The following is a 26,260-nucleotide window of genomic DNA, read 5'->3' as shown; positions in this document are numbered from 1 at the left end:
AATGCCCTGAGCTAAGAGGCGGCCTTCAAGGGCTTAGAAATTAGCATATGAACCTCCTAGATTTAGCGTTTCAACTAAGAATACCAAGAGAACAAAGCAAAATTGGTGATAGAAGTAAATTGAAAAGTTGTTTAAAATGACATGCCCTATATGAATAATGAAAGTTTGTTTTGGACTAGACTGTCCCTTTAAGCAACTTTCTAATTTACTCCTATTATCAATTTTTCTTTGTTCTCCTGGTATCTTTATTTGAAAAAGCTGGAATGTAAGCTTAGTAGCCGGTCCATTTTTTGTTCAGCACCCTGGGTAGCACCAATCAGCAAGCGCTACCCAGGTGTTGAACTAAAAATGGGCCAGCTCCTGCCTCCTATGCTTAACCCCTTAAGAACCGAGGACGTACCAGGTATGTCCTACAAAAAACGGTTGTTAACGACCAAGGATGTGCCTGGTACGTCCTCAGGGGTTTCAAGCTCTTGAAGCAATCATGATCGCTTCCAGACGCTTTCAGGGTATTGCAGCGATGCCTCGATATTGAGACATCCTGCAATACCCTTTCCTAAGCAACCGATGCAGAGGGCGCCACTGTGGCCCTCTCTGCATCGGCCAGGGAGGAGGTCGGAGTGGGTGTGACAGGGGCGGGAGTGGGTGGGACCGCTTACACTACGGAAAAGGTATAGTAAGTGGGAAGGAGGGAGAGGGGGCTATTAGCAAGTAAAATTATCTGGGAGGAGGTAGGGTGGTAGGGGAATGCGTGGGGGCAGCTACACTACAGAAAAAAGTTTATTTATATAAAATATATAAAAAATAAGCCAAAAATGATTGCAAAATGGGTACTGGCAGACAGCTGCCAGTACCTAACATGGTGGCTAATAGGTAGAGGGGGGAGGGTTAGAGAGCTGTTTGGGGGGGATCAGGGACGTTAGGAGGTTAGGGGGGATACTACTCTGCAGAAAATATATTTAAAAAAAACCTTTTATTTTATACTGGCAGACTTTCTGCCAGTACTTAAGATGGGGGTGACCTTTGGTTGGTGGGGGAGGGAAGAGAGCTGTTTGAGAGAGGCCAGGGAGGGATCAAGGGGTGGGATGTCAGGTGGGAGGCTGATCTCTCACATTAAAGCTAAAATTAACCCTACAAGCTGCCTAATTAACCCCTTCACTGCTGGGCATAATACAAGTGTGGTGCACAGCGGTATTTAGCAGCCTTCATATTACCAAAAAGCAATGCCAAAGTCATATATGTCTGCTATTTCTGAACAAAGCGGATCCCAAAGAAGCATTTACAACTATTTGTGCCATAATTGCACAAGCTGTTTGTAAATCATTTCAGTGAGAAACCTAAAGTTTGTGAAAAAGTTAACATTTTTTTTTAATTTGATTGCATTTGGTGATAAAATGGTGGAATAAAATATACCAAAATGGGCCTAGATCAATACTTTGGGTTGTCTACTAAAAAAAAATATATACATGTGAAGGGTTATTCAGGGATTCATGACAGATATCAGTGTTCCAATGTAACTATCGCTAATTTTGAAGAAAAAAAATGGTTTGGAAATAGCAAAGTGCTACTTGTACTTATTGCCCTATAACTTGCAAAAAAAGCAAAGAACATGTAAACATTGGGTATTTCTAAACTCAGGACAAAATTTAGAAACTATTTAGCATGGGTGTTTTTTGGTGACTGTTTATGTAGATGGGTCAAAGTTGGGTGTTTTTTCAATATTTTCATCATATTTTATATATTTTTTTATAGTAAATTATATGATATGATACAAATAATGGAATCTTTAGAAAGTCCATTTATTGGCGTGAAAAACTGTACATAATATGTGTGGGTACAGTAAATGAGTAAGATGAAAATTACACACAAACACAGCTGAAATGTAAAAACAGCCCTGGTGAAAATTGAAAAATGATCTAGTCACTAATGTGTTAAAGTGATGGTAAATTTTAGACTATAAGAATGTTGCAATGAAAAATATATTAGTTTGCAAGTGAATCCTCAATCCACATAATTATTTTTTTAGAAGTGTATATATATTTTATAATAAAAGATTTATAATCCTAATTGTTATTGTGTGTTTCCTCTTTTGGCTGGGCTGTGATGTATAGAGCAGTCAAAAAATCTATTCTCTACATAGGCTTTCTAAGGACTTTAAAGGGGCTGGACTTCAAGATTGTCAAATGATACACATGCTGATTGGATGTTTACTGGAATTGTCATTAAAAAAAAAGAGTTCATCCAAGAGGGCCGGCATAACACTGCAATAGAAGCATTGCTTTATGCACTAAATTAACACTTTTTATCAGATGGATTAAAAACAGAACATTTTCACTTATACTTTTTTAATGGCAAAGATTAAGGGCTAGATTTATCAAAGGCAAGTCGTAGTGTCTGATACGTGCGCCTGTAACTGCGCCTCTGCTCGCTTCTGTGACGGCACACATATGCGCTCATATTTATCACAAAACTGCTCGCAACATTATGCCTTTTAAAACAGACGAGCTGTAGCGTATTATGATAAATCCCCCTGGTCGCAATTGTACTTCCCCATATTTATCATGAATCTAACTCAATTTTGCGCCTGTATATATTTCTATATTGCTATGTATGCCCTAATAGTTTCATATATTTCAATTTCACTGTCTGTCTACATATGTAGATAATTTGTGTGTACATCTAATATGTAGTTTTATGTAGATATCACAATAACAATATTATAGCATGCATGGTAGTTTACATTTTTTAATATGTCTACTGCTATTAAAATGTAAATGCATTGACATAATTTATATATATATATATATGTCAAATAATATTTACACAAAGCAGTCTATTGAATGTTATATGTGTATTTAGTAACTCAATTATCACTTCTATGATACACTTCACATGTCTTTACAACCATTCTCCAAAAGGTTACAAAAAGTTTACACCTGTCTATGCCAAATGCATCAACAAATGCTACATGTCCTGTAGAGACATTGCACAACATATATGCGCATGAAAAATAAATATAATTTGCACATTTTTAACAGGAAAAAGTAGATTGTAATAATATTACTATTGACAACAAAGCAGGTGGTTAGGTTCAATTTGCTCAAACTCATCTAAATGAAAATGTTGACTCTCCTCATTGTGCCATTCTGTTATGTGAATCAACTATGCTCATTGAGACATTATCAATATTTTAATTTCAGTCATAAATAATGCGACCAACTCATTATTTCGCTTAACCAAAACAATTTATTAATTACTAACAATATTTTAATAATAAATTAACAAATAAATAATTAACGTAAAGTAAAAATAAACTAAGATCACATTGCTTCAAAAGCCTGTCTGGTAAGTGATTATTTTATGGAGGAGTTCCCGGACTTGGTTCTCTGTTTCTTTGAGGAAATCGATGATCCTCTTCCTCTCCTGTGTTGCTGTTGTTTCTGCAAAAACATTTAAAAAAATAAAAAAATATTTCAGGTCATTCTTTCCTTGTATCTATCTGTCTATCTCTCGATCTATCGATATGGTAGTATTTTATACTATTTGATTCTAATGGTGCCCCGTTTTGAGTATGGTGTATTGTTTTGAACGTACCATCGTTATTCTCCTCCAACGAGGACTCGTCCTCCACCGCAGACTGATCGGGAAATTCCTCCACACTCTCCTCTTCCTGTTCTGACCCCTCCACTATAGATTCTTCACCCTCCTCCTCCTCCTCAGGAGTCTCCTCGTTGGCCATTGTGTCCACTTTGGCACCCCCCAAAAAAAAGGAAAATGTTTCTCAAAAGCAAAGTAAAGACATGTACACATTGCAGCAATCGCTAGCTATTGATTGACATAACCATCGATAACTAAATAATTTTCTATCTTTATTTCCATTACTTGATCTAACCTTCAATCGTTCACTATCACGATCTATCTATATAAGTTTGATGATTATTAATTACTAGTTCAACCTTTGTCAATCTACAAGCATCTCTTTCAATCTCTCTATATCTGCACTTATTGATCAATCTATCTGTATTGCAATGTAATGAAGTATTGATTTTCAGTAATCAACTTACCTTCATCAGACTGCGTGAGCAGCTCCTCCTCATGTGCAGTTTCTTCTGAATCTTCCTCCTGTACTACTTCCGATGCTAATAAAAAAACATTTTAATACATTATTAATAAATATTTAAGATTTTATATGTAGAAGTACATCGCAGTCTCTCACTCTCTTTATTTTTCACAATCACTATCTGTGTCTCTCTGTCTCTCTCTGTCTATCTCTGTCAGTCTCTCTCTGTCTGTCTCTCTCTCTGTCTATCTCTCTCTCTGTGTCTGTCTGTCTCTCTCTCTCTGTGTCAGTCTATCTCTCTCTCTGTCTCTCTCTGTCTATCTCTGTCAGTCTCTCTCTGTCTGTCTCTCTCTCTGTCTATCTCTCTCTCTGTGTCTGTCTGTCTCTCTCTCTGTGTCAGTCTATCTCTCTCTCTGTCTCTCTCTGTCTGTCTCTCTCTCTGAGTCAGTCTATCTCTCTCTCTGTGTCTGTCTGTGTCTCTCTCTGTCAGTCTGTCTCTCTCTGTCTCTCTCTTCTCTCTCTCTCTCTGTCTATCTCTCTCTCTGTCTGTCTCTCTGACTCTCTCTGTATGTCTCTCCCTATGTTTCTCTCTCTTTCTTTCTCTCTCAAACTTACAGGCAGCTGAAGCCTCATCCTCCCCTGCGTCCAAACCTTCCTCTGCAGAACCGTGTTCTGCGGTCACTGAATCTTCGGGAGTTGCTGTGTAATGAATATGAATTTCTTTAGAATATATACCTTTATTTCTCCAACATTGGTGTGTCCGGTCCACGGCGTCATCCTTACTTGTGGGAATATCTCTTCCCCAACAGGAAATGGCAAAGAGTCCCAGCAAAGCTGGCCATATAGTCCCTCCTAGGCTCCGCCCACCCCAGTCATTCTCTTTGCCGTTGCACAGGCAACATCTCCACGGAGATGGTTAAGAGTTTTTGGTGTTTAAATGTAGTTTTTTATTCTTCTATCAAGTGTTTGTTATTTTAAAATAGTGCTGGTATGTACTATTTACTCTGAAACAGAACAAAATGAAGATTTCTGTTTGTGAGAGGAAGATGATTTTAGCAGACAGTAACTAAAATCGATTGCTGTTTCCACATAGGACTGTTGAGATGAAGTAACTTCAGTTGGGGGAAACAGTTAGCAGACTTTTCTGCTTAAGGTATGACTAGCCATATTTCTAACAAGACTGTGTAATGCTGGAAGGCTGTCAATTTTCCCCTCATGGGGATAGGTAAGCCATTTTCTTAGTCTCAAACAGAATATGGGCTATAAAACTGGTAGACACTTTTATGGGCTAAATCGATTGCTTTATTTGGGCATTTTATACATGTTTATGCTGATATTTCACATTTATAAGCTTGGGGAACGTTTTTTAACGGCAGGCACTATGTTAGACACCTTTTCCAGTCAGGGAGGGCCTTCCCAGTTGTAGGCTGAGCCTCATTTTCACGCCATTACTGCGCAGTTGTTTTTGAGAGCAAGACATGCAGATGCATGTGTGAGGACCTGAAAATAGCAGGAAAAGTTTCTAGAAGGCGTCATTTGGTATAGTATTCCCCTCTGGGCTTGGTTATTTTAAGGGTTAAAGCTCTGAAATTTGGTGTGCAATACTCTTAATGCTTTAAGACACTGTGGTGAAATTTTGGTAATTTTTTAACAATTCCTTCATAGTTTTTTCACATATTCAGTAATAAAGTGTTTCTGTTTAAAATTTAAAGAGACAGTAACGGTTTTGTTTTAAAACGGTTTTTGTGCTTTATTAACAAGTTTAAGCCTGTTTAACATGTCTGTGCCTTCGGATAAGCTATGTTCTATATGTATGAAAGCCAATGTGTCTCCCCATTTAAATTTGTGTGATAATTGTGCCACAGCGTCCAAACAAAGTAAGGACAGTACTGCCACAGATAATGAAATTGCCCAAGATGATTCCTCAGATGAGGGGAGTAGACATGATACTACATCATCTCCTACTGTGTCTACACCAGTTTTGCCCACGCAGGAGGCCCCTAGTACATCTAGCGCGCCAATGCTTATTACCATGCAACAATTGACGGCTGTAATGGATAACTCCATAGCAAATATTTTATCCAAAATGCCTGCATATCAGAGAAAGCGCGATTGCTCTGTCTTAAACACTGAAGAGCAGGAGGGCGCTGATGATAATTGTTCTGTCATACCCTCACACCAATCTGAAGTGGCCATGAGGGAGGTTTTGTCAGATGGGGAAATTTCAGATTCAGGAAAAATTTCTCAACAAGCTGAACCTGATGTTGTGACATTTAAATTTAAATTAGAACATCTCCGCGCACTGCTTAAGGAGGTGTTATCTACTCTGGATGATTGTGACAACTTGGTCATTCCAGAGAAATTATGCAAAATGGACAAGTTTCTAGAGGTTCCGGTGCACCCCGACGCTTTTCCTATACCCAAGCGGGTGGCGGACATAGTGAATAAAGAGTGGGAGAAGCCCGGCATACCTTTTGTTCCCCCTCCTATATTTAAGAAATTATTTCCTATGGTCGACCCCAGAAAGGACTTAAGGCAGACAGTCCCTAAGGTCGAGGGGGCAGTTTCTACTTTAAACAAGCGCACTACTATTCCTATCGAGGATAGTTGTGCTTTCAAAGATCCTATGGATAAAAAATTGGAAGGTTTGCTTAAAAAGATTTTTGTACAGCAAGGTTACCTTCTACAACCCATTTCGTGCATTGTTCCTGTCACTACTGCAGCGTGGTTCTGGTTCGAGGAACTAGAAAAGTCGCTCGGTAGAGAGACTCCATATGAGGAGGTTATGGACAGAGTTCACGCACTTAAGTTGGCTAACTCTTTTATTTTAGATGCCGCCTTGCAATTAGCTAAATTAGCGGCGAAAAATTCAGGGTTTGCAATTGTGGCGCGTAGAGCGCTTTGGCTAAAGTCTTGGTCAGCGGATGTATCATCCAAGAGAAAATTGCTTAACATCCCTTTCAAAGGTAAAACTCTCTTCGGACCAGAATTGAAAGAGATTATCTCAGACATCACTGGGGGAAAGGGCCACGCCCTTCCACAAGATAGGCCGTTCAAGGCCAAGAATAAGTCTAATTTTCGTTCCTTTCGCAATTTCAGGAACGGACCGGCCTCTAATTCTGCATCCTCTAAGCAAGAGGGTAATGCCTCACAGCCCAAACCAGCCTGGAAACCTATGCAAGGCTGGAACAAGGGTAAGCAGGTCAAGAAGCCTGCTGCTGCTAACAAGACAGCATGAAGGAGTAGCCCCCGATCCGGGACCGGATCTAGTAGGGGGCAGACTCTCTCTCTTTGCTCAGGCTTGGGCAAGAGATGTTCAGGATCCCTGGGCACTAGAAATAGTTTCTCAGGGTTATCTTCTGGAATTCAGGGAACTACCCCCAAGGGGAAGGTTCCACATGTCTCACTTATCCTTAAACCAAATAAAGAGACAGGCGTTCTTACATTGTGTAGAAGACCTGTTAAAAATGGGAGTGATACACCCTGTCCCAATAAAAGAACAGGGAATGGGATTTTATTCAAATCTGTTCGTAGTTCCCAAAAAAGAGGGAACATTCAGACCAATTTTGGATCTGAAGATCCTAAACAAATTTCTCAGGGTACCATCGTTCAAAATGGAAACCATTCGAACGATTCTACCCACTATCCAGGAAGGTCAATTTATGACTACCGTGGATCTAAAGGATGCGTACCTACATATTCCTATCCACAAAGAACATCATCAGTTCCTAAGGTTTGCCTTTCTGGACAAACATTACCAGTTTGTGGCCCTTCCATTCGGGTTAGCCACTGCTCCAAGGATTTTCACAAAGGTACTCGGGTCCCTTCTAGCGGTTCTAAGGCCGAGGGGCATTGCAGTAGTACCATACCTGGACGACATTCTAATACAAGCGTCGTCCCTGTCAAAAGCAAAGGCTCATACAGACATTGTTCTGGCCTTTCTCAGATCGCATGGATGGAAGGTGAACGTAGAAAAAAGTTCTCTGTCTCCGTCAACAAGAGTTCCCTTCTTGGGAACAATAATAGATTCCTTAGAAATGAGGATTTTTCTGACAGAGGTCAGAAAATCAAAGCTTCTAAGCGCTTGTCAAGTTCTTCATTCTGTTCCACGGCCTTCCATAGCTCAGTGCATGGAAGTAGTAGGGTTGATGGTTGCAGCAATGGACATAGTTCCTTTTGCACAAATTCATCTAAGACCATTACAACTGTGCATGCTCAAACAGTGGAATGGGGACTATACAGACTTGTCTCCAATGATTCAGGTAGATCAGAAGACCAGAGATTCACTCCGTTGGTGGCTGACCCTGGACCATCTATCCAAGGGAATGAGCTTCCGCAGACCAGAGTGGGTCATTGTCACGACCGACGCCAGTCTAGTGGGCTGGGGCGCGGTCTGGGAATCTCTGAAGACTCAGGGACTATGGTCTCGGGAAGAGTCTCTTCTCCCGATAAACATTCTGGAACTAAGAGCGATTTTCAATGCTCTCAGGGCTTGGCCTCAACTAGCAAAGGCCAGATTCATAAGATTCCAATCAGACAACATGACGACCGTTGCGTATATCAATCATCAGGGGGGAACAAGGAGTTCCCTGGCGATGAAAGAAGTGACCAAAATAATACAATGGGCGGAGGAACACTCCTGCCATCTATCTGCGATCCACATCCCAGGTGTGGAAAACTGGGAAGCGGATTATCTGAGTCGTCAGACTTTCCATCCGGGGGAGTGGGAACTCCATCCGGAGATCTTTGCCCAACTGACTCAATTATGGGGCATTCCAGACATGGATCTGATGGCGTCTCGTCAGAACTTCAAGGTTCCGTGTTACGGGTCCAGATCCAGGGATCCCAAGGCGACTCTAGTAGATGCACTAGTAGCACCTTGGACCTTCAACCTAGCTTATGTGTTTCCACCGTTTCCTCTCATTCCCAGGCTGGTAGCCAGGATCAAACAGGAGAGGGCCTCGGTGATCTTGATAGCTCCTGCGTGGCCACGCAGGACTTGGTATGCAGACCTGGTGAATATGTCATCGGTTCCACCATGGAAGCTACCTTTGAGACAGGACCTTCTTGTTCAGGGTCCATTCGAACATCCAAATCTGGTCTCCCTCCAGCTGACGGCTTGGAGATTGTACGCTTGATTCTTTCAAAGCGTGGGTTTTCAGATTCTGTGATAGATACTCTGGTTCAGGCCAGAAATCCAGTAACTAGAAAGATTTACCATAAGATATGGAAAAAATATATCTGTTGGTGTGAATCCAAAGGATTCCCATGGAATAAGATAAAAATCCCTAAGATTCTCTCCTTTCTACAAGAAGGTTTGGAGAAAGGATTATCTGCAAGTTCTCTAAAGGGACAGATCTCTGCTTTATCTGTCTTACTACACAAAAGACTGGCAGCTGTGCCAGATGTTCAAGCATTTGTTCAGGCTCTGGTTAGGATCAAGCCTGTTTACAGACCTTTGACTCCTCCCTGGAGTCTAAATCTAGTTCTTTCAGTTCTTCAAGGGGTTCCGTTTGAACCTTTACATTCCATAGATATTAAGTTACTATCTTGGAAAGTTTTGTTTTTAGTTGCTATTTCTTCTGCTAGAAGAGTTTCTGAGTTATCTGCTTTGCAGTGTTCTCCGCCTTATCTGGTGTTCCATGCAGATAAGGTGGTTTTGCGTACTAAGCCTGGTTTTCTTCCAAAGGTTGTTTCTAACAAGAATATTAACCAGGAGATAGTTGTTCCTTCTTTATGTCCGAATCCAGTTTCAAAGAAGGAACGTTTGTTACACAATTTGGACGTAGTCCGTGCTCTAAAATTCTATTTAGAGGCTACAAAAGATTTCAGACAAACATCTTCTTTGTTTGTTGTCTATTCTGGTAAAAGGAGAGGTCAAAAAGCGACTTCTACCTCTCTTTCCTTTTGGCTTAAAAGCATCATCCGATTGGCTTACGAGACCGCCGGACGGCAGCCTCCTGAAAGAATTACAGCTCACTCCACTAGGGCTGTAGCTTCCACATGGGCCTTCAAGAACGAGGCTTCTGTTGACCAGATATGTAAGGCAGCGACTTGGTCTTCACTGCACACTTTTGCCAAATTTTACAAATTTGATACTTTTGCTTCTTCGGAGGCTATTTTCTTCTGTTATGTGTGATCAGTCCACGGGTCATCATTACTTCTGGGATATTATCTGCTCCCCTACAGGAAGTGCAAGAGGATTCACCCAGCAGAGTTGCTATATAGCTCCTCCCCTCTACGTCACCTCCAGTCATTCTCTTGCACCCAAAGACTAGATAGGAGGTGTGAGAGGACTATGGTGATTATACTTAGTTTTTATAACTTCAATCAAAAGTTTGTTATTTTACAATAGCACCGGAGCGTGTTATTACTTCTCTGGCAGAGTTTGAAGAAGAATCTACCAGAGTTTTTCTTATGATTTTAACCGGAGTAGTTAAGATCATATTGCTGTTTCTCGGCCATCTGAGGGAGGTAAAAGCTTCAGATCAGGGGACAGCGGGCAGTTGAATCTGCATTGAGGTATGTAGCAGTTTTTATTTTCTGAATGGAATTGATGAGAAAATCCTGCCATACCGTTATAATGACATGTATGTATACTCTACACTTCAGTATTCTGGGGATGGTATTTCACCGGAATTACTCTGTAAAAATACATTAAACCTTTTAATAGGTATTTAATTCATGTTAAACGTTTTTGCTGGAATGTAGAATCGTTTGCATTTCTGAGGTACTGAGGGAATAAATATTTGGGCATTATTTTTCCACTTGGCAGTTTGCTTGTTTTGATTATGACAGTTTCGTTTCTCTCTCACTGCTGTGTGTGAGGGGGAGGGGCCGTTTTTGGCGCTCTTTGCTACGCATCAAAAATTTCCAGTCAGTTACTCTTGTATTTTCTGCATGATCCGGTTCATCTCTAACAGAACTCAGGGGTCTTCAAACTTCTTTGAAGGGAGGTAGATTCTCTCAGCAGAGCTGTGAGACTTATGTAGTGACTGTGTTTTGAAACGTTGCTCTGTGATTTTTATGTTTAAAATTTAATTAGTGTTACTTTACTAATGGGAACAAACCTTTGCTAACAAGTTGTGTTGTTTTTAAAGAGTGATGCTATAACTGTTTTTCAGTTCATTATTTCAACTGTCATTTAATCGTTTAGTGCTTCTTTGAGGCACAGTACGTTTTTTGTTAAATAAGATTGTAACCAAGTTGCATGTTTATTGCTAGTGTGTTAAACATGTCTGATTCAGAGGAAGATACCTGTGTCATTTGTTCCAATGCCAAGGTGGAGCCCAATAGAAATTTATGTACTAACTGTATTGATGCTACTTTAAATAAAAGCCAATCTGTACAAATTGAACAAATTTCACCAAACAGCGAGGGGAGAGTTATGCCGTCTAACTCGCCTCACGTGTCAGTACCTGCGTCTCCCGCCCGGGAGGTGCGTGATATTATGGCGCCTAGTACATCTGGGCAGCCATTACAGATAACATTACAAGATATGGCTACTGTTATGACTGAAGTTTTGGCTAAGTTACCAGAACTAAGAGGCAAGCGTGATCACTCTGGGGTGAGAACAGAGTGCGCTGATAATTCTAGGGCCATGTCTGATACTGCGTCACAGCTTGCAGAGCATGAGGACGGAGAGCTTCATTCTGTAGGTGACGGTTCTGATCCAAGCAGATTGGATTCAGATATTTCAAATTTTAAATTTAAATTGGAAAACCTCCGTGTATTACTAGGGGAGGTCTTAGCGGCTCTTAACGATTGTAACACTGTTGCAATACCAGAGAAAATGTGTAGGTTGGATAAATACTTTGCGGTACCGGCGAGTACTGACGTTTTTCCTATACCTAAGAGATTAACTGAAATTGTTACTAAGGAGTGGGATAGACCCGGTGTGCCGTTCTCACCCCCTCCAATATTTAGAAAGATGTTTCCAATAGACGCCACCACACGGGACTTATGGCAAACGGTCCCTAAGGTGGAGGGAGCAGTTTCTACTTTAGCTAAGCGCACCACTATCCCGGTGGAGGATAGCTGTGCTTTTTCAGATCCTATGGATAAAAAATTAGAGGGTTACCTTAAGAAAATGTTTGTTCAACAAGGTTTTATATTGCAACCCCTTGCATGCATCGCGCCGATTACGGCTGCGGCAGCATTTTGGATTGAGTCTCTGGAAGAGAACCTTAGTTCCGCTACGCTGGACGACATTACGGACAGGCTTAGAGTCCTTAAACTAGCTAATTCATTCATTTCGGAGGCCGTAGTACATTTAACCAAACTTACGGCTAAGAATTCAGGATTCGCCATTCAGGCACGTAGGGCGCTGTGGCTAAAATCCTGGTCGGCTGATGTAACTTCTAAGTCCAAATTACTTAATACACCTTTCAAGGGGCAAACTTTATTTGGGCCCGGTTTGAAAGAAATTATCGCTGACATTACAGGAGGTAAGGGCCACGCTCTACCTCAAGACAAAGCCAAAGCTAAGGCTAGACAGTCTAATTTTCGTCCCTTTCGGAATTTCAAAGCAGGTGCAGCATCAACTTCCACTGCACCAAAACAGGAAGGAGCTGTTGCTCGTTACAGACAAGGCTGGAAACCTAACCAGTCCTGGAATAAGGGCAAGCAGGCCAGAAAACCTGCTGCTGCCCCTAAGACAGCATGAACCGAGGGCCCCCGATCCGGGACCGGATCTAGTGGGGGGCAGACTCTCTCTCTTCGCCCAGGCTTGGGCAAGAGATGTCCAGGATCCCTGGGCGCTAGAGATCATATCTCAGGGATACCTTCTAGACTTCAAATTATCTCCCCCAAGAGGGAGATTTCATCTGTCAAGGTTGTCAACAAACCAAATAAAGAAAGACGCGTTTCTACGCTGTGTACAAGATCTATTATTAATGGGAGTGATCCATCCGGTTCCGCGGTCGGAACAAGGACAAGGGTTTTACTCAAACCTGTTTGTGGTTCCCAAAAAAGAGGGAACTTTCAGGCCAATCTTGGATTTAAAGATCCTAAACAAATTCCTAAGAGTTCCATCGTTCAAAATGGAAACTATTCGGACAATCTTACCCATGATCCAAAAGGGTCAATACATGACCACAGTGGATTTAAAGGATGCTTACCTTCACATACCGATTCACAAAGATCATTACCGGTATCTAAGGTTTGCCTTCTTAGACAGGCATTACCAGTTTGTAGCCCTTCCATTCGGATTGGCTACGGCTCCAAGAATCTTCACAAAGGTTCTGGGTGCCCTTCTAGCGGTTCTGAGACCGCGAGGAATTTCGGTAGCTCCGTACCTAGACGACATTCTGATACAAGCTTCAAGCTTTCAAACTGCCAAGTCTCATACAGAGTTAGTTCTGGCATTTCTAAGGTCGCATGGATGGAAAGTGAACGAAAAGAAGAGTTCTCTCTTGCCTCTCACAAGAGTTCCATTCTTGGGGACTCTTATAGATTCTGTAGAAATGAAGATTTATCTGACAGAAGACAGATTAACAAAGCTTCTAAATGTATGCCGTGTCCTTCATTCCATTCAACTCCCGTCAGTAGCTCAATGCATGGAGGTGATCGGCTTAATGGTAGCAGCAATGGACATAGTACCCTTTGCACGCCTACATCTCAGACCGCTGCAATTGTGCATGCTGAGTCAGTGGAATGGGGATTACTCAGATTTGTCCCCCACTCTGAATCTGGATCAAGAGACCAGAAACTCTCTTCTATGGTGGCTTTCTCGGCCACATCTGTCCAGGGGGATGCCGTTCAGCAGGCCGGACTGGACAATCGTAACAACAGACGCCAGCCTTCTAGGTTGGGGCGCTGTCTGGAATTCTCTGAAGGCTCAGGGACAATGGAGTCAGGAGGAAAGTCTCCTGCCAATAAACATTCTGGAATTGAGAGCAGTTCTCAATGCCCTTCTAGCTTGGCCCCAGTTAAAGACTCGGGGGTTCATCAGGTTTCAGTCGGACAACATCACGACTGTAGCTTACTTCAACCATCAGGGAGGGACAAGAAGCTCCCTAGCAATGATAGAAGTATCAAAGATAATTCGCTGGGCAGAGTCTCACTCTTGCCACCTGTCAGCAATCCACATCCCGGGAGTGGAGAACTGGGAGGCGGATTTCTTGAGTCGCCAGACTCTTCATCCGGGGGAGTGGGAACTTCATCCGGAGGTCTTTGCCCAAATACTTCGACGTTGGGGCAAACCAGAGATAGATCTCATGGCGTCTCGCCAGAACGCCAAACTTCCTCGCTACGGATCCAGATCCAGGGATCCGGGAGCGGTTCTGATAGATGCTTTGACAGCACCTTGGAACTTCAGGATGGCTTATGTGTTTCCACCCTTCCCGCTGCTTCCTCGATTGATTGCCAAAATCAAACAGGAGAGAGCATCAGTGATTCTAATAGCGCCTGCATGGCCGCGCAGGACTTGGTATGCAGATCTAGTGGACATGTCATCCTGTCCGCCTTGGTCTCTACCTCTAAGACAGGACCTTCTGATTCAGGGTCCATTCAAACATCAAAGTCTAACTTCTCTGAAGCTGACTGCTTGGAAATTGAACGCTTGATTTTATCAAAACGTGGTTTTTCTGAGTCGGTTATTGATACCCTGATACAGGCTAGGAAGCCTGTTACCAGAAAGATTTACCATAAAATATGGCGTAAATACCTATACTGGTGTGAATCCAAAGATTACTCCTGGAGTAAGGTTAGGATTCCTAGGATATTGTCTTTTCTACAAGAAGGTTTAGAAAAGGGTTTATCGGCTAGCTCATTAAAGGGACAGATCTCAGCTCTGTCCATCTTGTTACACAGGCGTCTGTCAGAAAATTCAGACATCCAGGCCTTTTGTCAGGCTTTAGCTAGGATCAAGCCTGTGTTTAAAACTGTTGCTCCGCCATGGAGTTTAAACTTAGTTCTTAACGTTTTACAGGGTGTTCCGTTTGAACCCCTTCATTCCATTGATATAAAATTGTTATCTTGGAAAGTTCTATTTTTAATGGCTATTTCCTCGGCTCGAAGAGTCTCTGAGTTATCAGCCCTACATTGTGATTCTCCTTATCTGATCTTTCACTCAGACAAGGTAGTTCTGCGTACTAAACCTGGGTTCTTACCTAAGGTTGTTTCTAACAGGAATATCAATCAAGAGATTGTTGTTCCATCCTTGTGTCCAAATCCTTCTTCAAAGAAGGAACGTCTTCTACACAATCTGGATGTAGTTCGTGCCCTCAAGTTCTACTTGCAGGCAACTAAAGATTTTCGCCAAACTTCTTCCCTGTTTGTCGTTTATTCTGGACAGAGGAGAGGTCAAAAAGCTTCTGCTACCTCTCTCTCTTTTTGGCTTCGTAGCATAATACGTTTAGCCTATGAGACTGCTGGACAGCAGCCTCCTGAAAGAATTACAGCTCATTCCACTAGAGCTGTGGCTTCCACTTGGGCCTTTAAGAATGAGGCCTCTGTTGAACAGATTTGCAAGGCTGCAACTTGGTCTTCGCTTCATACTTTTTCCAAATTTTACAAATTTGACACTTTTGCTTCTTCGGAGGCTATTTTTGGGAGAAAGGTTCTTCAGGCAGTGGTTCCTTCTGTATAATGAGCCTGCCTATCCCTCCCGTCATCCGTGTACTTTTGCTTTGGTATTGGTATCCCAGAAGTAATGATGACCCGTGGACTGATCACACATAACAGAAGAAAACATAATTTATGCTTACCTGATAAATTCCTTTCTTCTGTTGTGTGATCAGTCCACGGCCCGCCCTGTTTTTTAAGGCAGGTAAATATTTTTTAAATTATAATTCAGTCACCACTACACCCTTGGCTTCTCCTTTCTCGTTGGTCTTTGGTCGAATGACTGGAGGTGACGTAGAGGGGAGGAGCTATATAGCAACTCTGCTGGGTGAATCCTCTTGCACTTCCTGTAGGGGAGCAGATAATATCCCAGAAGTAATGATGACCCGTGGACTGATCACACAACAGAAGAAAGGAATTTATCAGGTAAGCATAAATTATGTTTTTGTGAGAAAGGTTTTGCAAGCCGTGGTGCCTTCCGTTTAGGTAACCTGATTTGCTCCCTCCCTTCATCCGTGTCCTAAAGCTTTGGTATTGGTTCCCACAAGTAAGGATGACGCCGTGGACCGGACACACCAATGTTGGAGAAAACAGAATTTATGCTTACCTGATAAATTACTTTCTCCAACGGTGTGTCCGGTCCACGGCCCGCCCTGGTTTTTTAATCAGGTCTGATGAATTATTTTCTCTAACTACAGTCACCACGGTACCATATGGTTTCTCCTATATATTTTCCTCCTGTCCGTCGGTCGAATGACTGGGGTGGGCGGAGCCTAGGAGGGACTATATGGCCAGCTTTGCTGGGACTCTTTGCCATTTCCTGTTGGGGAAGAGATATTCCCACAAGTAAGGATGACGCCGTGGACCGGACACACCGTTGGAGAAAGTAATTTATCAGGTAAGCATAAATTCTGTTTTTTATTTTTTATATATATATTTATATATATAATATATATATATAAATATATATTTATATATATATATATATATATATATATATATATATATATATATATATATATATATATATATATATAAATAGATATATATATATATATATACATTTTCTATAGATTATGGTCATGTTTTCAACAATTAACTTACATTCCGCGGTAGACTCCGCTGCCTCCTCCTGTCCTGCAACGACTGCCTCCTCCTGTCCTGCACCGACTGGCTCCTGCTCTTCCACGACTGGATGTGCTAGGTAATTTATTTGGAAATAATAATAAAATGATGGCTGACTCATTCCTACAATTGGACTGGACACCGATTGAAAAGATCCTGTAGCTAAGAAATGTAGCACAGCCAATAATTTCCCTATTCCGGGGATTGATCTTGTCATTCTTGTACTTGGTTCTAGTTCATGTTGTATTAGTCCATATAAATCTAAAATAGTTGATCTGTTGAGCCTGAACCTTTTTTTAATTTCAGAATCAGAGCATGCAGACCACAACGGGGCAGGAAAAGTCTCGGCACCCGTGTGCACCTTTGTAGGGGCATATTTGTGTCACAATCAGTCTCTTCCACGCGCTGAACAATGGACAAATGTGCTAACATCAGAAAGTACTCCATTTTCAGATATGTGAAACAGTGGGCTCTACTGAGATTCGCCTATGTATATACGAAAAGTAATAATAAATACCAAGCAACTCGTATTTCTATGTCTGCACGTACAATTACGCCTTTGTCCAATGTGTATTAGCGCTGTCGGTAGCATGCCTGTGCGCCTAGGCGAATGTAAGCGAAGTGCGAGCAAGTTTACTTCAGATTGGCGCAATTTTAGGTGCAGAAAGCAATGATAAATATGACGAACAGTTCATATGCGTTTTTTGAGACGTAATTATAGGAGAAGGGCTTTGATAAATCCAGCCCTAAATATATGGCATTTGATTAGTTAAGTTTTACCATCACTTTAAATTCCTTTTTTTCAAATAAAGATACTAAGAATTCATAGCTTGAAATATCTTAAAATTTAGGGCTAATAAAAATCACTGTAAGGAAACCTACAGGTCAAAGGGGCTCATCATATATTATTAAAGGGACATAATACTCTTATGTTAAATCCCTCGAAAGTGATGCAGCATAACTGTAAAGAGCTGACAGGAAAATATCTTCTTCATATAACTGACTTTTCTTTATTGTGGTTTCATGAGATTTCACTTAAATCTCACAATCTCATAGTGAACGTCCTTAAACTAAGAAGGGAAATAACATGGCTGTGTCTGCACATGCGAGATGCACACTCCTTTGCAAGTCTTGGGACTAGCATCCTCATTGGCTGCTACAAGTCATTTTACAATAGGATGTGGCTACTGAAGAAATTTTGAGGTATATATCTTCTTTCTTTACATAGAGATGTTCAGGTGAAATTTGTTTAAACCTTACAGTTTACAAGCAGGACATGGGTGGTTATCCAATCAGGAGCAACAGATAGTGAGCTCAAGTCAATTATCAAAAATGACACACTGAAATGACTTGCAGCATATAATTGTTTCCATTAGTATGTCCTTGCAACATTGTCCATTTTTGCAGTAACATTCATCTCAGAGGTTTAAAGAAAATGGTGACAAATATTTGTACACAAAACACAACATGCTCACCTAGTTGTGTACACAGCTCTCTTTGTACATACAGCCTGCTGACACAACCATCGCTGTTGTCTTTGCCAGAAGACTCCTAGTTTAAGAACAGAGCGTTCTGTTTATAGAATATTTCCAGAAGTGACTCTGACACAGCAGATCCCCTCCCAAATTTTCAATGGCGCAACTCCTAGTTTACCTTCATGCCATGCTTTGCATATCATTTTCTTCTCATGGCTCTTCTTCCACTGTTCAGTGGGTTATGTTTCCACCCAACCTTGTAATCAATCAGCACTGATGTCGGGCACAGTACGTGCCAGATTTTCTTATGTGTTTTGGACTTTACACAGCTGGCATTGAACAAAAGGTGGAAGCAATGGCATATAACCTGATGAGTTTCTGATTGTCACATATACACAATAAATAAACAGTATGGCTGGATATTGTAATTGATATAGAAATCCAAAACCTCTTCTGTGGCTTTATCATAAGCTGCTCTGGAATATAACAGAATATGACATGGCAGGCACTAGATACCTATCTGCATTTAGCACAGGTTATCACTAATGTGCTGTAGAATAATACCCAACACACACAAAAAAAAATTCACTTTGTTACCAACAAACAAAAACATATAAATAATGTGGTTTAAGAATAAACCATAACAGTGGAGTTATTGCAGTTTAATATTGTTAGTTGTAAAATAATGTCAGTGGGTTGCACAAATCTAGAGACAAATGTTTGTATAATAGGAGAAGAAAAAAAAACTAGATTTATTTTCTTTTTGTCGAATGATTCAACTATAGCAAGTAGTGTAACAAAGCAGTTGGAAGCATTCACAGTAATGAGAGCAGAATTGTGCACATAATACCATATAAACATAGAATTTTGATTACAGAAAAGTCCCATCAGACTGTCCAAATGATTTTTTCGTAATTGTATTTTTTTGTATAGCCTTATGTGTGTTCCCTTATATTCTGTGTCTTTCTATATGAAGTCCGTTCCATGGATAAATCTCCCTTTCTGTAAAGTATTGGTTTCAGAATTTCTCATGAACCTACAACGCTCCAAAATGAGATCTTGTTCTCCTGTTGCTTTTTTGTGTGACTTAGTGCACTTGAAGGTTTCTGCCATATTACCTTTCTCCCATAAGTTATACTTGTTAAGCCATTTATTCTTTCATTCCTGTTTGAACAATTTATATAGATCTTATACTTTTGGTGAAGTGGTTTAAAAAAACTACATAATATTCATGATGCCTCTCTAGTAATCTTAGTTTTCTGCTGCAAATACCTCTCCTCTATAACCAAACATTTACCTGGTGCTCAACTAAAATGTTAACCACGTTTAATATTATTTCTAATAATTCCTAAGTGTCATTCTTTTTGTTATTACTGGCATTAATTCTGTAATTAACCTTTGTTAATTTTAGATCCCATCCATTTTTCCAAACCTCTGGTATTTTAATATCCATTCTCCTTTGATCTATTACAAATGTTTGTATCCTCCGCAAAGTCAGACCTTCCCCCTGACAACCACAACCAAATATCCCTTATGAACTCATTAAAACAGGCCCAAGAACAAATTTCTGAGGAATACCACTAGTAGCTGCATTCCATTTAAAGGAGCCATGCTGGCACCGTAAAGGGATGGGGTGAGAAAAAAAAAATCTTGTATAAAGTAAAACGCTGCAAAATATAAACAAATAATGCAAAATGTATATTTCTGTTTTATTGAGCCTAATACAATTGTAAATTTACTTTAGCATTATACACAGCATTTCTGTATTTACCCTGGATAGAGCTTCTTCATTGTATTTTGTTTATTTACTTTTATTAATTTAGATTTTCTTGTAAAATCAATAAAAATAATAAACCAAAAATAAAATGTAAATTTAAAATACCCCTTATGTCCATTTTACATATACATGGTGTTCATAGCAAGAGGGAGTGGATTCCATTTCTCATGGTAATTTTAAAAGATTCTTGAAGTGGCATAATATGTGGTATTACCTTGTAGGTGAAATCATTTTATTTTTTACACTTTTTTTAATCCCACATGCATAAAAGATTATTAGGGGTGCCTGATGAGTTTCCAAAATACATAGTGTGTCCAGAAACAAAAAACAAAACAAAAACACCTTAGGGTATTATAATTCTCTACTTTTTATAGCAATGTTATTGAGAACAGTACATGTATTTAGTTTATATACACCTAGCTGTCGTGTGTGTGTATGTATATATTATATATATATATATATATATATATTATATATATATATATATTATATATACACACTGTGCAGCCACTTTATTAGGTACAGCTAGCTAGTAACGTGTTGAGCCTCCTTTTGCCTTCAAAACAGCCTGAATTTGTCTAGGCATGGATTTAACTAGATGTTGAAAACGTTGTGGAGGTATTGTGTACCATGCAGACATGAGTGTGTCATGCAACTCCTGGAGATTTAACGGAGGTGTAGGCCTGCAGCGAATAGCCCTTTCCAGCTCATCCCAAAGCTGTTCATTAGGATTGAGATCCAGGGACTGAGCGGACCACTGCAGCAAAGAAAAGTCATTGTCGTGTTCCAGGAACCATCCCATATAGTGATGCGGGATTTGTGCACCGGCGCATTATCCTGCTGGAAGTAATCATCTGCCTGAGGATAAACTGTTAACATTAACGGATGCACTTGGTCAGCAACAATGTTTACGTACTCTGTGGCATTCAGACGTGTATCTAGGGGTATCAATTGACCCAATGTGTCTCAGGAAAACATTTTCCACATCATAATACCACCCCCCACCCCATATCACCTTGCACAGTTTTCATCAGACATGACGTGTCCATGGATTCATGCTGTATTCGCTAAACTTGGAGACTGCCATCAACACATCACGCATTAGGAACTTCGACTCGTCAGACCAAGCAACCTTTTTCCAGTCTTCAATCGTCCAGTGCTGGTGTTGTGCCCACAGAAGGCGTGCTCTCTTGTTCTTCTCCGATAACAGCACCCGTCTAGGCCGCCGGCTGTTGTAGCCCATCCGCAACAAGGTGCCGGCTAGTGGTGTGTTGCAATATGTTTTTCTCCGCACCAAGGTTTAATTCTGACATGATTCACAAAATTGTGGCCTGTCTGTTTACAAGTCCAGCCATCCTCCTCCTGACCGCTCTCATCAACAAGCGTTTTTCTTTCACAGGACTACCGCCGATTCATTGTATTATTCTCAATACACGCTTGAAACTGTGGTACGTGGAAAATTCAGGAGTGCTGCTGTTTCAGATACGCTTTGTCCAGCACGTCTTACACCTACTCTCGGACTACATTCAAAGTCCATTAGATTACTGCTCGTCTCCATTCTCACTGCGGTTTGTACGCTTAAAGGGACAGTCTACAATATAATTTTTATTGTTTAAAAAGATAGATAATCCCTTTATTACCCTTTACCAGTTTTGCACAACCAACACTGTTATAGTAATATACTTTATACATCTGTGATTACCTTGTATCTAAGCATCTTCTGACAGTTTCCTGATCACGTGACTTTTTATTTATTATCTATTGACTTGCGTTTAAGTACTGTGTTGTGCTAAATCTTGAATAACTCCTTGGGTGTGAGCACAATGTTATATAGATGGCCCACATGAACTAGCAGTCTCCTGTTGTGAAAAGCAAATAAAAATTCATGTGATAAGAGGCTGTCTGTAGTGGCTTAGAAACAGGCAGAACTTTAGAGGTTTAAAGGTTGTTGGTTGTTGGTTGTGAAAAAGTAGGGAATGGGTAGTAAAGGCGTTATCTATCTTTTTAACAATAACCATTTTAGTGTAGACTGTCCCTTTAAATGATAGTAGGAAGGTTGTTCTGCTGTATTTATACCAAAACTGTGGCCACGTGATGTTCAACGTTGTGGAACGAACCATTTGTGTGCACAGCCGGGCTGTACTTAATAAAGTGGCTGTTCCTATGAAATCGCATAATCTCTTTCATTCTGGGCTGACACAGTTATAAAGACCAGTAAACCAAAATAAAATGTTATGTAACTTAGCATCTCCTATTGTATAAATGGGTAAATACTACAGAATTACGATTAGCATATTTGTAGAGGGTTTTTTATGGTTTTGTGTAATGTCATTCTGCAATACCCATGTGTAGTAATAGGTAATATTGTTTGAGATTCTTTCTGATAAGCCTTTAAGACTTCTCACAGAATGTGTTTTGTTTCAGGAGAAGGGAGCAGTCAGCACCAGCCTTCTTCCTGCTTCACGATCAGCTCTCACTCGGCAAAATCAGATGGCGCATCAGCTAGCCTTCGATTCAGTGTTTTTGCAAATAAAACAACAACTTCTTCTGGTTCCCAAGATGGAGGTATATTCTCACCTTGCACCTTTTATATAGTTTCTGTATTTTTAAAGACACTGTAAACTCAGAATTGAACTCCCATAGCACACTGGGGGAAAGAATAATTTTCAGTTAAAGGGACGTGAAACCAAAATTTCCTTCCATAAGGCAGGGAGAGTCCACGACTTCATTCCTTACTGTTGGGAAATACAACACCTGGCCACCAGGAGGAGGCAAAGACACCCCAGCCAAAAGCTTTAATATCCCTCCCCTTCCCCTATCCCCCAGTCATTCTTTGCCTTTCGTCACTATTGGAGGTGGCAGAGAAGTGTCAGAAGATTTGGATAGTCCTGTATGGGTATGTTCCCTTCGAGAAAGGACTGGAGTTTTAAGTAATCATGTCAACCTCTCAGTGAGAGTATTGATGGAAGTTAGAGTCTGGAGATGCAGGGATAGTTTTTCTGCAAACCCATCCAGACTGTCGCTAACAGCTCCTGGGAAATCAGTGTTGCAGAGTTTCACTGCTTGCTGCTACACACTCAAGTCCATGTCAAAAGTGCTGCTGCAAGACTGTCACACTTGAGAGGCTGTGCCTGTTCCACATCATAGATCCTGGAGAGTAGACCTTTTCTCCTGTTAAGTGTGATCAGTCCACGGGTCATCATTACTTCTGGGATATTACTCCTCCCCAACAGGAAGTGCAAGAGGATTCACCCAGCAGAGCTGCCATATAGCTCCTCCCCTCTACGTCACTCCCAGTCATTCTCTTGCACCCAACGACTAGATAGGATGTGTGAGAGGACTATGGTGATTATACTTAGTTTTATACCTTCAATCAAAAGTTTGTTATTTTATAATAGCACCGGAGTGTGTTATTCCTTCTCTGGTAGAATTTGAAGAAGAATCTACCTGAGTTTTTACTATGATTTTAGCCGGAGTAGTTAAGATCATATTGCTGTTTCTCGGCCATCTGAGGAGAGGTAAACTTCAGATCAGGGGACAGCGGGCAGATTAATCTGCAAAGAGGTATGTAGCAGCTTTTATTTTCTGACAATGGAATTGATGAGAAAATCCTGCCATACCGATATAATGTCATGTATGTATATTTTACACTTCAGTATTCTGGGGAATGGTACTTCACTGGAATTGCACTGTGTACATAAGACTTTAGCCTATTTTGCAGGGACTAGCAGCAGGCTTTTTAATAACTCTTAATTTATGTTAAACGTTTTTTGCTGGAATGTAAAATCGTTTGCATTTTCTGAGGTACTGGGTGAATAAAATGTTGGGCACTATTTTTCCACTTGGCAGTTGCTTGATCTAATTTCTGACAGTTTACTGATCTCTCTCACTGTTGTGTGTGAGGGGGAGGGGCCGTTTTTGGCGCTTTTGCTACGCATCAAAAAATTCAGTCAGAAGCTCATTGTATTTCCTGCATGATCCGGTTCATCTCTACAGAACTCAGGGGTCTTCAAAACTTGTTTTGAGGGAGGTAATCCTCACAGCAGAGCTGTGAGATTGTAGTTGACTGTGATAAAAAAACGTTTATTCTGTAACTTTTTTTCTGCTATCAGGGTTAGTTATCCTTTGCTAATGGGAACAAATCTTTGCTAAAATTGTGTTTTTTACAAAGATTGATGCTATAACCTTTTCAGTTTATTAATTTTCAACTGTCATAAATCTTTCTGTGCTTCTTATAGGCACAGTACGTTTTCATAGTATTTTACTTGAATAGTATTTCCAAGTTGCAAGTTTATTTGCTAGTGTGTTAAACATGTCTGATTCAGAGGAAGATATCTGTGCTATATGTGCTAATGCCAAAGTGGAGCCCAATAGAAATTTATGTACTAACTGTATTGATGCTACTTTAAATAAAAGTCAATCTGTACAAATTGAACACATTTCACCAAACAGCGAGGGGAGAGTTATGCCGACTAACTCGCCTCACGTGTCAGTACCTGCATCTCCCGCTCGGGAGGTGCGTGATATTGTGGCGCCCAGTACATCTGGGCGGCCATTACAAATAACATTACAAGATATGGCTACTGTTATGACTGAAGTTTTGGCTAAATTACCAGAACTAAGAGGCAAGCGTGATCACTCTGGGGTGAGAACAGAGTGCGCTGATAATGCTAGGGCCATGTCAGATACTGCGTCACAACTTGCAGAACATGAGGACGGAGAGCTTCTTTCTGCGGCTGACGGTTCTGATCCAAACAGATTGGATTCAGATATTTCAAATTTTAAATTTAAGCTGGAAAACCTCCGTGTATTACTAGGGGAGGTGTTAGCGGCTCTGAATGATTGTAACACAGTTGCAATACCAGAGAAAATGTGTAGGTTGGATAAATATTTTGCGGTACCAACGAGTACTGACGTTTTTCCTATACCTAAGAGACTAACTGAAATTATTACTAAGGAGTGGGATAGACCCGGTGTGCCGTTCTCACCCCCTCCGATATTTAGAAAGATGTTTCCAATAGACACCACCACACGGGACTTATGGCAAACGGTCCCTAAGGTGGAGGGAGCAGTTTCTACTTTAGCTAAGCGTACCACTATCCCGGTGGAGGATAGCTGTGCCTTTTCAGATCCAATGGATAAAAAGTTAGAGGGTTACCTTAAGAAAATGTTTGTTCAACAAGGTTTTATATTGCAACCCCTTGCATGCATTGCGCCGGTCACGGCTGCGGCGGCATTCTGGTTTGAGTCTCTGGAAGAGACCATTAGTTCAGCTACTCTGGATGAGATTACGGACAAGCTTAGAGTCCTTAAGCTAGCTAATTCATTCATTTCGGAGGCCGTAGTACATTTAACTAAACTTACGGCTAAGAATTCCGGATTCGCCATTCAGGCGCGCAGAGCACTGTGGCTAAAATCCTGGTCAGCTGATGTTACTTCTAAGTCTAAATTACTTAATATACCTTTCAAAGGGCAGACCTTATTTGGGCCCGGTTTGAAAGAAATTATCGCTGACATTACAGGAGGTAAAGGCCACGCCCTGCCTCAAGACAGAGCCAAACCTAAGGCTAGACAGTCTAATTTTCGTTCCTTTCGGAATTTCAAAGCAGGAGCAGCTTCAACTTCCTCTGCTCCAAAACAGGAAGGATCTGTTGCTCGCTACAGACAAGGCTGGAGACCTAACCAGTCTTGGAACAAGGGCAAGAAGGCCAGGAAACCTGCTGCTGCCCCTAAAACAGCATGAATTGAGGGCCCCCGATCCGGGATCGGATCTAGTGGGGGGCAGACTTTCTCTCTTCGCCCAGGCTTGGGCAAGAGATGTCCAGGATCCCTGGGCGCTAGAGATAATATCTCAGGGATACCTTCTGGACTTCAAATACTCTCCTCCAAGAGAGAGATTTCATCTGTCAAGGTTGTAAACAAACCAAACAAAGAAAAAGGCGTTTCTACGCTGCGTACAAGAGCTTTTGTTAATGGGAGTAATCCATCCAGTTCCACGGTCGGAACAGGGACAAGGGTTTTACTCAAATCTGTTTGTGGTTCCCAAAAAGGAGGGAACTTTCAGACCAATCCTGGATTTAAAGATCCTAAACAAATTCCTAAGAGTTCCATCGTTCAAAATGGAGACTATTCGGACAATTTTACCCATGATCCAAAAGGGTCAGTATATGACCACAGTGGATTTAAAGGATGCTTACCTTCACATACCGATTCACAAAGATCATTACCGGTACCTAAGGTTTGCCTTCCTAGACAGGC

At 41.0% G+C, this 26,260-nt stretch overlaps 1 protein-coding gene across 1 annotated transcript in view; it reads left to right on the top strand.

Annotated features, from left to right (window-relative positions):
* Positions 1–26,260, top strand: part of COG7 (component of oligomeric golgi complex 7) — a 336,481-nt gene that overhangs the window by 285,541 nt on the left and 24,680 nt on the right. Inside the window, exon 14 of the mRNA XM_053694578.1 lies at positions 22,427–22,567. Within this exon, the coding sequence (XP_053550553.1) occupies positions 22,427–22,567 (141 nt within the window). The remainder of the gene's footprint in view (positions 1–22,426; positions 22,568–26,260) is intronic.

The sequence above is a fragment of the Bombina bombina genome, chromosome 11, assembly GCF_027579735.1.
Source record: "Bombina bombina isolate aBomBom1 chromosome 11, aBomBom1.pri, whole genome shotgun sequence".
NCBI lineage: Eukaryota > Metazoa > Chordata > Amphibia > Anura > Bombinatoridae > Bombina > Bombina bombina.
This window is presented reverse-complemented; position numbering and strand designations above follow the sequence as displayed.